Source organism: Vombatus ursinus, unplaced genomic scaffold (assembly GCF_900497805.2).
Source record: "Vombatus ursinus unplaced genomic scaffold, bare-nosed wombat genome assembly UNPS02014864.1, whole genome shotgun sequence".
Lineage (NCBI taxonomy): Eukaryota > Metazoa > Chordata > Mammalia > Diprotodontia > Vombatidae > Vombatus > Vombatus ursinus.
The window spans coordinates 17,075,271-17,088,873 of record NW_020954642.1 but is presented as its reverse complement, the minus strand read 5'-3'; the positions used below and the strand labels follow the sequence as shown (position 1 = coordinate 17,088,873).

Here is a 13,603-nt window from a genome sequence, read left to right as displayed (position 1 = left end):
AGGAAATTGTACTTGGAATCGGGAACACCTGGGTTCAAATCCCCCCCACCTATGTATTAGTGTGTGTGTGACCTTGAGGTTGTCACTTAAACTCTCTGCCTCAGTTTCCTCATCTGTAGGATAAGAGGATTGTACTTGATTGCCTCTGGGGTCCCTTTTAGCTCTAAGTCTTTGATCCTTTGTTGTGTTTCCCAGTAGAACGTAAGATTCTTTAGTGCAGGAGCTAAGCATTTTTGCCTTTGTATCCCTAGCTCCTAGAATAATGCTTTCCGTATTGCAAGCACTTAATGTAAATTTATTAAATTGAAAAAAAAATAGCAAAATCAGGACTAGAGCCCAGGTCTTCTGATTCCCAGGTGTCAGTGTGGTAGGGGAAATGGAACACATCAGGGTATACTGGTAGAAGAGAACACAGGTGTCAACTTGTGTGGCTCTTGGGAAATTCTCCTGGGATGCTCCCATGGTACTGGGGCCACAGGAGCATCTGGGTGGAGTCATAGACATGTTGCAATGGCACTTCTGCCAGACTATCTCAGGCAGTCAGAGTATAAGAAAAGGACCATCAGACCATCCTGTAAGTGGTTTGGAGTAAGAGTGAGGGGTGCCATTGCTAGGCTGGGGGTCAAGTTGAGGCTGGAGAAGCAGTGCAGCAGCACAGCCTACAGTACTGGGGCCTGAGCCTTTCTCTCCTGGTATCTTTATTGTGGGGATTGAACACGTTCATGGATGTCAGTAGTAAATAGTTGAGTTTTGTATCACTCCAGAGTCTGATCCACTGCATGCTGGAATCGTAGGCTTAACTGACAATGAAGCTATGTACAGATCCAGCCTACTGCTGCCTATCTGAATTGTACTGGCTGAGCTCACTTTAGGCTTCCCATCCTCAGTGGAGTGCCCAGGAGCAGGCAGCAGGAAGTAACACTAGGCCTCTGTTCTGTCCATTATATGAGCCTGCTCTCCCCCTCAGAATGAGGATAGCAGAGTGCTGAACAGAGGGGCACAAATGTTTAACATTTCTAGGTACTGTTGATAAATATGGAAATTGCCCAGAGTTCCTTTATTTCTGCTTCTTGGCCCTTGTTCCTTCTTGTCTTGAGTGTTTCAGTGCTGTTGACTCTGAAACAGTTGAATTTAATTATATCTACCCTTCGTCCTTTTCCTTGCCAGATTTTATCTCAGCCTCAGTTCTCCTGGACCTTAACACGATCTACTTTCAGGAATAGGCCACTTTTCTTTTAACTCTATGGCAGCAATCACATTTCTAGCCCTACCCCTATTTGGCAAAAGGAAAACAAAGAAAGAAAAGATTATATGGGAAACCATTGACTATCTGGTAAATAATTTACCTGTACAATCTTCTCCTTAAGCACAGGAACAAAAAGGTAACTAACCACACTGTTTAAGTGCGAGAGGCTAATTTCTAGCTTTTCCCAGGAGAATGCAGTAGTTTGAATTGACTTCTACCCAATATCCTCTCTAGAGAGAGAGAGAGACTTCATGTCAAGGAAATCATAAATAGCACAATTAACTCATAGTTGACAATTCTTTTAAGTATTACAGGAGCTTCACTGAAGTCTTTGTCATGGTGTAGAAATGATGATTTTCGAAGGCTTTGTCAACAGAGGGCAAACTCCAACTGGAATAGCTTCACAGTTAGGTCTAGGGGCATGTTGTCTGGCTTTGTTCCAAGGACCGGCTCATTACCAGTGATGGTGGCTAGAGACCAGCACTAAGCTGAAGAGCTATTGGAAGGTGTGTACTTGTAGCGCCCTTGACAGTTTACAGAGCACTGTACTTAGAGTAACTTTGTCAGCTCAGGAACACAAGTGGCTCCTCATTATAGAGAAGGAAATGGAGGTTCAAATGAAGGAAATGATTTGTCTAAGAGCACACAGCTAGTAAGTAGTAAAGCTTGGAATTAATCCCTGGGCTTCCAACTCAAGTCCAGTGTGCTGTCTGTAACACTAGTTACAGGTCAGAAGTCATACAGTAAGACTGCATTATTTGGGTTCACATAGTCTGTTAGATGCTTTGTAGACCACATTTCCCTGATCTTGAGGAATTTACCTTTTAGGATGGTACAACATACATAGAACAGATGCAAACAGGGCACAGATCTGAACTTACCTTGTCTACACAGTTTAGGAAGGGTGTTATAGAATAGGTACATGTGTAAATCTGTATTAATATAAATATAAATATGTGAATATTTTATCTACTAGCACATATTTTTCATGGATTCAATAGCCTCTAATAAATCATGGTACTAAATTGACATTGCTTTTCACTCATGAAAGAATCCAAATTCTATCCTTTTTTCGAAATCCATGAATTTGCTGGTATGGGTACTCCCTTTGCCAATGTAGCTCTTCATTCCTTTTTATAAAAGCATGTGTGTGTGTGTGTGTGTGTGTGTGTGTGTGCACGCATGCTTTTATGTATGTATTTAAACATATATGTATTCACATATCTCATTGAGATCCTAGGATACTTGGAGCTATTTTGTTTACTGTATAGTATGGTATAATAAAAGGAACATTGACTTTGTAATCAGGAGACAGAGTTGTGAATGTCACTGTGTGACCTTGACTTTTGAATCTATTTGCTTATATATAATATAGGAACAGTAATACCTACAGCTTACCCCACAGCCTTGTAGTCAGTCAAAAAACATTTCTTTTTTAAAATAAAATTTCATTGACATCTTTTGTTTTTGCATTACTGAAATTAGTCCGAGAATCTCTCTGCCCCCTGCCCTTCCTAGTAAGTCATCCCATATAACAAAGAACATTTTTTTCTCAAGGAAGAGGAGAGAGGAAAAAACCAACAATACCAATCAATGCATGAGGAAAATATTGATTGGTATTGCTGATTTTGACTGAAAATTTATTCAATGTTTCCATGGACTTCCCACATTTGTAAAGGAGTGAGGTGAGAATATCTTCTGGCATCTCTTCTTTGGGGCCGTGGTTTCTATGGCATTTATTTCAAGCATTTAAAAAGCACTTACTACACTCAGGTCACTGTGTCACTGTAATGTTGGGGATACAAAGAAAGGCAAATATTTCTGGATACCCACCCAGCCATAAAACCTTTTCTGGCAACAAAAATATGAATGAAACCTAACCAACAAATATTGTTTCTGATGGTATATGAAGCATTTGGCATCCTTGGATCTCCCCCATATTGATTATTGTTATTTAATTGTAGTCTAGCTGCCTTTTACTATTGTTTTCATTTATGTTATTTGAGTCATTGTGTATATTGTTCCCTTGGTTCTGTTTTCTTCACTCTGTATCAGTTCAGGTGTTTTCCCCCAAACTCCCTTAATTGAAAGATAAGGAAACTGTCCATAGAGCCTAATTTATCCAAAGTCAAACAAACAGTAACTAACAGAGTTAAGATTCAAACCTAAATCTTCTGGGTCCAGATTTAATTTCTTTCTTCTATAGTTTCCGAGGCTTGGATTTGGATATTGACTCTGCTTCTTATACTTTGGGTGACTTTGGGCAAGTCTCAGCTCCACTTTGGGTACCAGTTTTCTCTTTTGTAAAAGGGGTGGGGGTGGAGTTCGAACGTTATGATTTCTAATGTCTATTCCTGCTTTTAGTCCTATTAACCACAGACTTCATTGGTCATATTAATCCTACCTGTATCTGAGCAAGAATTCCCTCTACAGCAGTCCTGTTATGGTGTGCTTAAAATTCCCAGTGACAGAGATGAGACATCTACTGCCTCCTAAGTTAGCTTATCTAGTTTTAGACAGCTCTGATGGTTAGGAAGTTGATGATAATGATGGATGCTATTTTTATTGAAAAACATTAGACTGTCATCCTCATTTCCCTCACCCTGGAACTTCAGGATCCTGCCCTGGAGTTCCTGGGGCTTTGATTTCTTGCTGTCAATGTCCTCTAACTCTTTCCAATACCTTTCCATAGGCTGTCTTCCCCCCCATTAGAATATAAATAAACCAATCAACAAATATTTATTAAATGCTCGGCACTGTTTTGGGTGCTGGGGATACAAGAGGAATTAGTGAAAAATTCTGCTCGTGACACACTTATATTCTAGTGGAGGAGGCAACAAATACATATAAATGCATACAGGATATGCATAAAATTAATAAATATATACAAAGTAGTTAAACACAAGGTAGTTAGGGAAGGAGGAGGACCCTAGCATTTGGGAGAAAAAGGAAAGGTGCCGTACAGAAGATGGTTCCTGGTCAGTATTTTAAAGGAAGAGAGGGACTCTGTGAGTCATAGGTGAGGAGATTTTATTGAAGAGTGTAGGAGGGAGAATAATACCCAATGAGTCTGGAAAAATAAGTTGGAGCTAAGTTGTTGTAGGGCGTTAAGAGCTAAGCAGAGGAATCTATATTTTATTTTAGACAAAATAGGAAGTCACTGGAATTGAGTAGAGGAGTTACATGGCCAGATCTGTGATTAAGGAAAATTACTTTGGCAGCAATGGTTTGACTGGAGTGGGGAGAGACACAGTAGGGAGATGAATGACAAGGCTGTTGCAGTAATCTAGGCAAGAAGTAATGAGGGCCTGAATGAAGGTAGTAGCTGTATGAGTGGAGAGGAGGGGTAAGATAGGAGATGTTGCAAAGAAACTGAAAGATTTGGCAATTGAATGAATATGGAGGGAGGTGAGGGAAAGTGAGGAGTTCAGGATGATGCCAAGGTTAGGGATTTGGAAGACTGAAAGAATGGTGGTGCCTTCAACGGAGGTGGGAATACTGGAAGAGAGGAGGGTTTAGGGAAAAAGATAATGGGTAAGTTGGAGATGTCTCTCAGACATCCAGTTTGAAATGTTTGAAAGATCCTTTGTTTTGTAGGATTAAAATTCTGGTGAAATTGGAGGTTGATATTGTGATCTATGTGATCTATAAAAAGATCGAGGGCAGTTAGGTGATGCAGTGGTTAGAGCACTGGCCCTGGAGTCAAATCCAGTCCCAGACCAGGCACTTGACACTTACTAGCTCTATGACCCTGGGCAAGTCACTTAACCCCAATTGCTTTGCCCCCCAAAAAAAAGTTTCTGGGTCAAAAAAGTTTCTGAGATACATAATTTCTGGGTAATTAATAATTTTATTAATTATGCTAGTGAGTAATTAATAATTTTATTAATTATGCTAGTATTAATAAAAGGACAGTCATTTGGCTGTTTCTCCTTAACCAAAGACCCCTTATGGAACTCACTTAATGCCCTTGGAAGAGTGGATGTTCCTGAGGGTGGAAATCAACTCTGATTGGTTAACAAGTAATGAGAGAATGAATATTATAATGAGAGGTGGGCTTATTCTAATGAGGGTCTAGTGGGAAGGGGAGGGACACAGAATTTTGATCACTCACAGTCCTGGACAAAGAGACTTATCTATCCCACACCACCCATCTAGGGTAATCTAGACAAAAGAGGGAATCCACTTCCACCCAGACCTATCTGACTAAAACATGATGGGCTCAAATCTACCAGTTCACTTAAACTAGAATTTCTTTACCTTTTGACCAAATCTAAGTTTTCTGGGTTTTCCCTAAGATTTCATCTCATTATCAGCCCTGTACTTCAAAGGTTGGCTGGATAACCTACAAGGGGTGATTTCTGAATGAGGAAATAGAAAAGAGGAAAAACCTTAGTCGTAATTCAATAATCATTAATATGAGAGAAATAACAATTTCTCTGAAAATGTAGATCTGAGAGTCATTTACTTAGAGAGAGAGAGAGAATATAGAGACAGAAAAAAGAGAACTGAGCATAAATTTTGGGGAGCACCTATGTTTAGGGAGAATGATGTGGATGATGAGCAAGTAAAAGAGACTGAGGAAGCCAGATAGGAGATGAGCCAAGAGAGAATATCATTTAAAAAAAAAAACACTTAGAGAAGTGATATTCAGGAGGGAGAGGGTGGTCAATAGTGTGAGATGCAGCAGATTGGGCAAGAAGAATTAGGACTGAGAAAAGACCATCAAATTAGGCAATTAAGAGATCATTGGTAACTTTAGAGTGAGCAGTTTCATTTGAGTGATAAAGTTGGAAGATAGATTACAAAGGGTTGAGAAGCGAGTGAGAGGTTAGGAAGTTGAGATACCTAGTGTCTCTTTGATGGCAGGGATTGTCTTGCTTGATAGTATTTGTATCTGCAACACTTAATACCAGGTCTGTTGCATAGCATAGGAAGAGCTTAATTCTCATTCATTTTTTCTCTCTCCCTCTCTCTCTCCCCCTCCTTCTCTCCGTCTCTCTCCCTCCCTCCCTCTCTCCCTCTCTGTCTCTCCCTCCCTCTCTCCCCCTACTCCTCTCTACAGCATAGCACAGTGATCAACTTTTTAGCTCTACAAGGGAATAATTCCCTGTTATTGTACTTCTGCCTTTCAAGTCACTTTTCTAGTTTGTTTATTCTAAAATGCCTTTTTGATGTTGAAAATCCAATGATTAGAAAAATCCAATTTTTATTTTTTATGCTATGTGATTTCCATTTTAGCTTTGGTTGTAAAATGGCCTTCAGATATGGTCTTCAGAGGTGGTTGGGGCTGCCTGTTCTAGGAATACCAGGCTAGAGTTGGATAAGGCCTACAAATTACTTAGTACTTATGTTGGCTCATTCCACTCAAACAGTGGAATGTTTGAAGGTCTCATAAGTAAATTTGAACCAGTCACCAAATATTTATTTAGAGCCTGATGAATTTAAGTAATTCTTGTGAATAAAAATGATTATTCATTAGATCATAGGATCAGATTCAGATTTGGAAGAGACCTCAAAGGCAAGGACACCCAATTTCATTCATGAGAACACTCTGGCAACTCATGCCACTCGCTCTTTCTATGCCTGTTTACTTTAAATATTCTTTGTGAGTTGTGTAAATAGTAACAAAAAATCGGTGATGAGTTTCTCCCAACTTAACTAAGCTTTGTACTCCAACTCCTTCCATCTTGATTGAACTTGCCAGAGCTTGCTGCACTGAGAGAGCCTTCAAGAAGCCAGACTTTCTTCTGGGCACAATGAATGCTAATTGATGATAAGGTCCTCTTGAGTCTTAAGCTCAAATCCGCCTTCTGCCAGAAGCCTTTTCCAGTCCTCCTTAATCTTTATGCTCTCCCTCTAAGATGACTCCCATTTCATGCTGTTTATATCTTGTTTGTTCATAGTTGTTTGCATGCTATCTTTTCCCATTAGTCCAAGCTCCTTGAGGGCAAGGACTATCTTTTGCCTTTCTTTGTATTCCCCAGTGCTTAGCAGAGGGTAGACATTTAGCAAATTTAGGCATGTAGCAAATGCTTATTGCCTATTCATTTGAAAGATATGTTGGGAGAAAGTGAGGAAAATCTCTAACTGCTTTAGTTGGGTGGACTTCCTGTGATGGACTTTTGAGAGTTCATAGACTAGAGTCACAATGGATGAATAGGCACAAATGGGTTGTTATCTCAGTTTTTGGAGATCTTGAATGGATGAGATTGCAGACTCATTTGAATATGTGCAGTGCCTCATGGTAGGTACTGGATTGTAACATAGTTTTTTCTGTTAGATTCTTCAACATTTCTCAACAACCAATTGTCAATAATGTATTTGTCATTCTTTGTCTTCAAAGTCCATACTACTAGAGATTTTATTGCCTACAAAAGACTCCGTCGTTAGCACATGGTAGACTTGCTGTATAATGCTCATGGTTTGTAACATTCACAAGTATTATTTTGATGTTGTGGTCATCGTAAGGAAAGACATTTGCATTATGGTTGAGGCTGTCGAAGATTATGAACTCGTCAAATAAATAAAAAAAATCAAGTGCTTATTAGGAGCCTACCCCTGTGCTCAACCACTGGGGATATAAATAGAAAAGCAAGATAGCTTCTGTTCTTCCAGAGCTCACATTCTAATAGAGGAGAAAACACTGATAGAAGAGTTGAGGTGTAGGGCAAATGGTAATACCCAGGGTGTGGAGGGTACAGTGGTGGGTAGATTGCAAAGCTGCAGACTTCTCCCTCTGCTTACCAGGAAGTGTATGTCATTAGGACAACAGTAACAATGATAATGATATATGGGGCTTTGCAAAGTGTTTTGCAAATGTTATCTCATATAATAATAAGAGCTAACATTTATACAGTGTTTACTATATGCTAGTCACCATACTAAGCTCTTTACAAATATTGTCTTATTTGATCCTCACAACCACCCTGGGAGGGAGGTGTTATTATTATCACCATTTTCCAGTTAAGGAAACTGAGGCAAATGGAGGTTAAGTGACTTACAACTAGTGAGTATCTGAGGCAGGATTTGAATTCAAGCCTTCCTGACTCCAGGTCTCCACACCTAACACCTCTTTGTTGGTTGCAAACTTCCTTTCCTCCCTCATGGAGAGGCCATCAAGCCGTCGACCAGCTGGAGGGAAGAAGTGGCTTCCACTTTGGCAGAGTGGTTTTAGTTTTCCACTAAGTATTTAGTTTCATCTTAAAATATTCATGAATTAGTTTCCAAATGGAATGAGGATTTGTTCTTAGTCCCAGCTATTTAATTCATGATAAGCCAGGATGCATGAAAGCACTTTGAACACTGTCTGATTTTTAGTCCATTAGATTAGTGTTTCCATTGAGTTCTGCATAATAAACTGGAAAATTTTCTCTGAGCAATAGAGAAAATATGGTGCTTTATCTCTTCCAGACAAAGCTTCTCCAACAAGCTTATTCTTATTTTGTTAAAAAATAGGAAGCCTAACCAGAAGATACTTTCAGTTCTTTTATGGCCAAATGTTAAGCTGTGACAGATGTAGTGGCACTGTTACCTGGGATCTCTTCTCAAGTTGTGCTGGTGCCTCATTGTGTGCGGTAGGTTCTCCTGGCTTCCGGGGTTGTGCCAATAGAGCCCAAGCTCTGGCCACTTGCTCCAAACTGGTAAGACTTCAAGAATGGCACAGTCCCAGTAATGACTCGCTCCATTTTCAGGCTTGTGCTGATAACTCTCATGTATACATCCCTTTAAATGTGTAATATACCTTCTTAAAACAGGTGTGTAAAGCAGGTAGCACAAATATTATTATCCTCCTTTCACAGATAAGGAAATGGAGGCTTAGAGAAATGATTTGTTCATAGTTGCCCAAGATAGTTAAATGCCAGAGCTAGGATTCAAACCTATGTGTTTCAACTCAAAGCCCACTGTGCCGGGTAGTTTCACTATACTGATTTGTCTTTAGAAGCTCAGTTTGACGTTCAGTTGTTTTAGTCGTGTCCGACTCTTCATGACCCCATGTGGCGTTTTCTTGGTAAAGGTACTGGATTGGGTTGCCATTTCCTTTTCCAGCTCATTTTACAAATGAGGAAATTGAGGCAAACAGGGTGAAGTGACTTGCCCAGAGTCACACAGCTAGCAAGCATCTGAAGCCAGATTTGAACTCAGGAAGATTAGTTTTCTTGACTTCAGGTCTAATACTCTATCCACTGTGCCACCTACCTACCCCTCAGAAGTTCAGCTATGAGGGGGTGAATTTTTTTTAGCCACAACCAATGTGTGGTCAATGGAAAGAGTGTTAGATTTGGTGCCAAAGGACCTATGTTAAAATCCTGATTTCTGCCGCTTATTACTATGTGAATTTGGGCAACACATCCAATTTTTTTTTGGACCTTATATCCTCATATGTAAAATGAAAGGGTCACATGGGATTACCTGTAAGGTCACTTACATCTCTAACTGATCTTATGTAATCATGAAGATAGTCTACTGAGGCATAGAAAGGTTGTGATCTTATGTTGGTGGAGGAAATACCCACACTGATTAAATAAAGGATCCTTGAAATATCAGTTTATTTGCAAGAGTCCACTAATGCCAGGATGGTAATGCCAGGTGACATGTCCATCCAGCCGTTTCTTCCACTTGGTACTCATTGGGTAGCTCTGACTACTGTTGCTACTTTTGGACTGCTACTGCTGTTCCTGCCTTCCAGAAGCAGCTTTCAATGCCAGGGTATGGGAGCAGAAACCCCAACTGCTTCAGGATCCAGCTGGGCAATCAGAGCCTACTTTTGTATGCCAAGAACGATGGCAGTGGGAGACTTTAAGTGTTTTACTATCTTTATTCTCCATATTTAATCCTACCTCCTTGAATCTGTATCATAACCCTTTTCCCATCCCAGTTATATTGTAAGTTCCTTACTGGTGAAGTGTGTGATTTTTTTCCCTCTGTATTCTTAGTGTCTTTTGCACATACAAATATATACTCAAAGAGCTCTGACTTTGTCAGCTCCTTCTCAGTGTGGAAGCTCCTCCCATAAATAGATTAGTATCCTGGGGCTCATCCTAGTAATTAAAATCTGAGGCCCAAAGAGATTAAGTGATTTGCCCAGGGTTCCATTACTAGTATCAGAGGCTTTGGTTGAACCCAGTGCTTACTGATTCCAAATGTAGTTTTGTCTCCAATCCACTATAAATGCTACACATGCCTTGTACATGCTTAATAGTTTTTGAGTTTGTTAGAGAAATGGTTCACTTTAGGGATAATCTTTAGTGCCAATAATTGGGAATTTGCATTAACAAAAAACTAATCTAAAAAGCTATTTTATGTGCTCTATTCCAACCAATGCGGGTGGTTTTAACTTTGTGCTTTTTAACTTGATTCTTGACTTAATTTTTTTTTCTGCCTCAGTTTTGGTAAGGTCAGGGAAATGGAAGTAAGATTGACTATTTAGTTCTCAAATGTTGTGGATCCTGGTGATTTTGCAAGTTATTCTTGAGATTTTCATTTGAATTGATTACTATGAAGTAGTATTTTTAAAAATTAGAAATAATGGGAGCAATTTAAATCATATTTAAGGTGGTGGAGAGCTGTGTTCTTCCCCATCTAAATACTGTCACTTTTTTGGTACTCAATCCAACTGTTGATATTCTGATAAAGTGTAGTTGTGGCTTAAGTATCATTCCACATTATTTGCTAATTCAACAAAACTTAAGAATGGAAAACTGATATTTTACAAAGAATTCCATAGATCACTCTTTACTTGTATCCTTTTTATGTTGTTGAGATGAGCATATTGTGGTCAAAGAATCCATACTATGTAGTGTCAATAATTTGGGGCAGACAGTCTGTAGGAGAAGAAAAAGACTGTGTGGTACAGACTTCTTTTAAAGGATCACTCTGATGGGCTTTTGCAATTTCATAAAATGTCCTCCTGTTAAAAGAAAGTCTTATTGGAATATGCAGGTGACTTTGGTATTTTCAAGGCTATTCCAGAGAATACAAACTGATAAATTCTACCAAGCTGGAAAGGATTTGAGTACATGCTTTGTGACAACCTGAGTGTTTGTCTCAGGACCTGCCTCTAAGTCAACCTATGGGGTGGAGGGGCTTTAATCTGCATTGGTTCAGAGAGGGGGGAACCCATGCTGATGAAATTGCAGATGGTTGATGTATTAAAATAAGCCAGAGTACCAGCTTGAAGCTAGCATACCAGAGGCATTTGCAACTCATCAGTACAATATGTTATTTCTTACCAAAGATTACTAGATCTTGTTACAGAAAATATGTTGAAAAAGAAAAACTTGAGGAGTTTCCCATATGTGGTCCCTTCTCAGCTGACTGTAGGCATGCTGTCATTCAGTTGGGGAACTTATGTATCTTTATGTAGAGGGATGTTGGGAACACATCTAGAGAAACATGGATGAGTTTTTGGACTTAAGAGATGAAACCTGAATCAGTATTAGGTTGAGATATAAATGTAAAATAATGAGATATTCTTTGCTCTTGGTATACAAATGCCTTTTAGGAGTTTTGTGTAGAATTATTTACAATTAGCATGGTATAAGCATAAACAAATAGAAAAGGCAGGATGAGAAGCTGGTTTGGACCAGAGAGGAAGAGTTCCATTTTAGACACGGTACTCATAAGCTATTGGCAGGAATCTTTGAACTCTTCAGAGTCATATGTGGGCATCTAAATCTGGATGATTTACTAATGATACTTCCAAGTGAATGACCCAGAGTCCAGTTGAGTCCTTATGACCTGGCCTGCTTTTTGCAGTTGCAAGGTGATGCTCAGTGTTTTACATGATCCTCCTCCTCACCTCTGCTTTGTGTCCTCCTTGTCTTTCTTCAAAGCATAGCTTACATGCCACATCCTTCGCAAGGTCTTTCCCAGGTGTTTGCACTTCCTTCCTCTTGGAATTACATTGTATTTGCTTGTTTGTGTTCATGTTGTATTTTTCTCAGTAGAAGGTAAGCTTTTTGAAGGCAGGTACTATTTTGTTTTGTCTTTCTATGGTGCCAAAAGATGTCTTCTTTCACATGTTAGGCTCTTAACAAATGTTGACTTGAATTGACCAGAGGAGTAAGAGCTGGAACAGTGTTCAGCAGTCTTCTAAATCCAACTGCTCATTTTACAGACTAGGAAAGAGGGAAAGTGATATGCTCGTGGCAACGTGGAGTAAGTAGCAGAGCTGGAATTGGAATCCAGATCCTGTGACACGCCTCCTCTATTCTCCATGGACATGCTGAAAGATCTGCTTGTTATGTTTAAGTATAGGAAGCTTGAGTGTCTACTGATGTGCAGAACAAACATGCACAGATACGTTTGTATTCAGTGGATCTTTCTGTTTATCTTTCTAGGTATTGGCACTGATTGCCTTCATCTGCATAGAGACCATCATGGAATGTTCCCCATGTGAAGGGCTCTATTTCTTCGAATTTGTGAGCTGTAGTGCATTTGTAATTACTGGAGTCTTGCTGCTTATGTTCAGTCTCAATCTTCACACAAGGATACCACAGATCAACTGGAATATTACAGTAAGTACAAATATTATCTGCAAAAATGCTTTGTCTTTAAATAACATCTGAAATTTTCACTAGACCCATGTACTCTGATTTTGGGTGATTTTTAATACTCTAAATGCTGTTGCTGTAATCCTGTTTTTGATTTATTTGCTTATTTAGCTCATTATGGATTAAAGAATTTCAGAACTGATGAGAAGCTTAGAGAGCATCCAGTTCAATCCCCTCTTTTGACATAGGAGACACTGAGATCCAGAAAGGGAAAGTCACTCATCCAAATCACTGGCATAGTCAGTTGGCAAGCATTTATGAAGCACCTACTGTGTGCCAGGTGCTGTGCTGAGAGCTGGCGATACAGAGACTAGAACAGTGCTTGTTTTCATGGAACTCATCTTTTAGTGGAGGAGACAACGTGTAAATAAGTAGGTGCGTACGAGCCATTGGCTGAGTGACAAGGACTAGGGCGTGCATCAGGGCTTCTCTTTTCTGATCTCAACATTCTTAGATCCTTCATTACGTGCTTACAGGATCTATGACATGGACATACTCAAGAGCATAGGGAAGGACCCAGAGGAGGTTGTCAAGGTGTTGTCGCTGTCGCTGACCTCGTGACAAAGTCATCGATGCCAGACCTTTTTGAGTTTGTTTGTTTCTTGCCAAAGACCTTAGGCAATTTGTAGCACAACCTAATGCACAAAATTTCCTCATTGCCTCACAAAAAACAAAGGAACATAGACACTGGGAAGTCATGCAGATAAACAGAGTGCCCATAGTTTCAGTGCTGTGCCATGAAATGACCTCATCCGCAGCATAATGGCTTAGCCTCAACAGCAGCTCAGAGTCCAGGGCTCTT

At 39.7% G+C, this 13,603-nt stretch overlaps 1 protein-coding gene across 1 annotated transcript in view; it reads left to right on the top strand.

The window, feature by feature from the left end:
- LOC114027889 (CKLF-like MARVEL transmembrane domain-containing protein 4) overlaps positions 1 to 13,603 on the top strand; it is an 80,065-nt gene that overhangs the window by 40,013 nt on the left and 26,449 nt on the right. Inside the window, exon 2 of the mRNA XM_027842064.1 lies at positions 12,589 to 12,765. Coding sequence (XP_027697865.1) covers positions 12,589 to 12,765 — 177 coding nt within the window. The remainder of the gene's footprint in view (positions 1 to 12,588; positions 12,766 to 13,603) is intronic.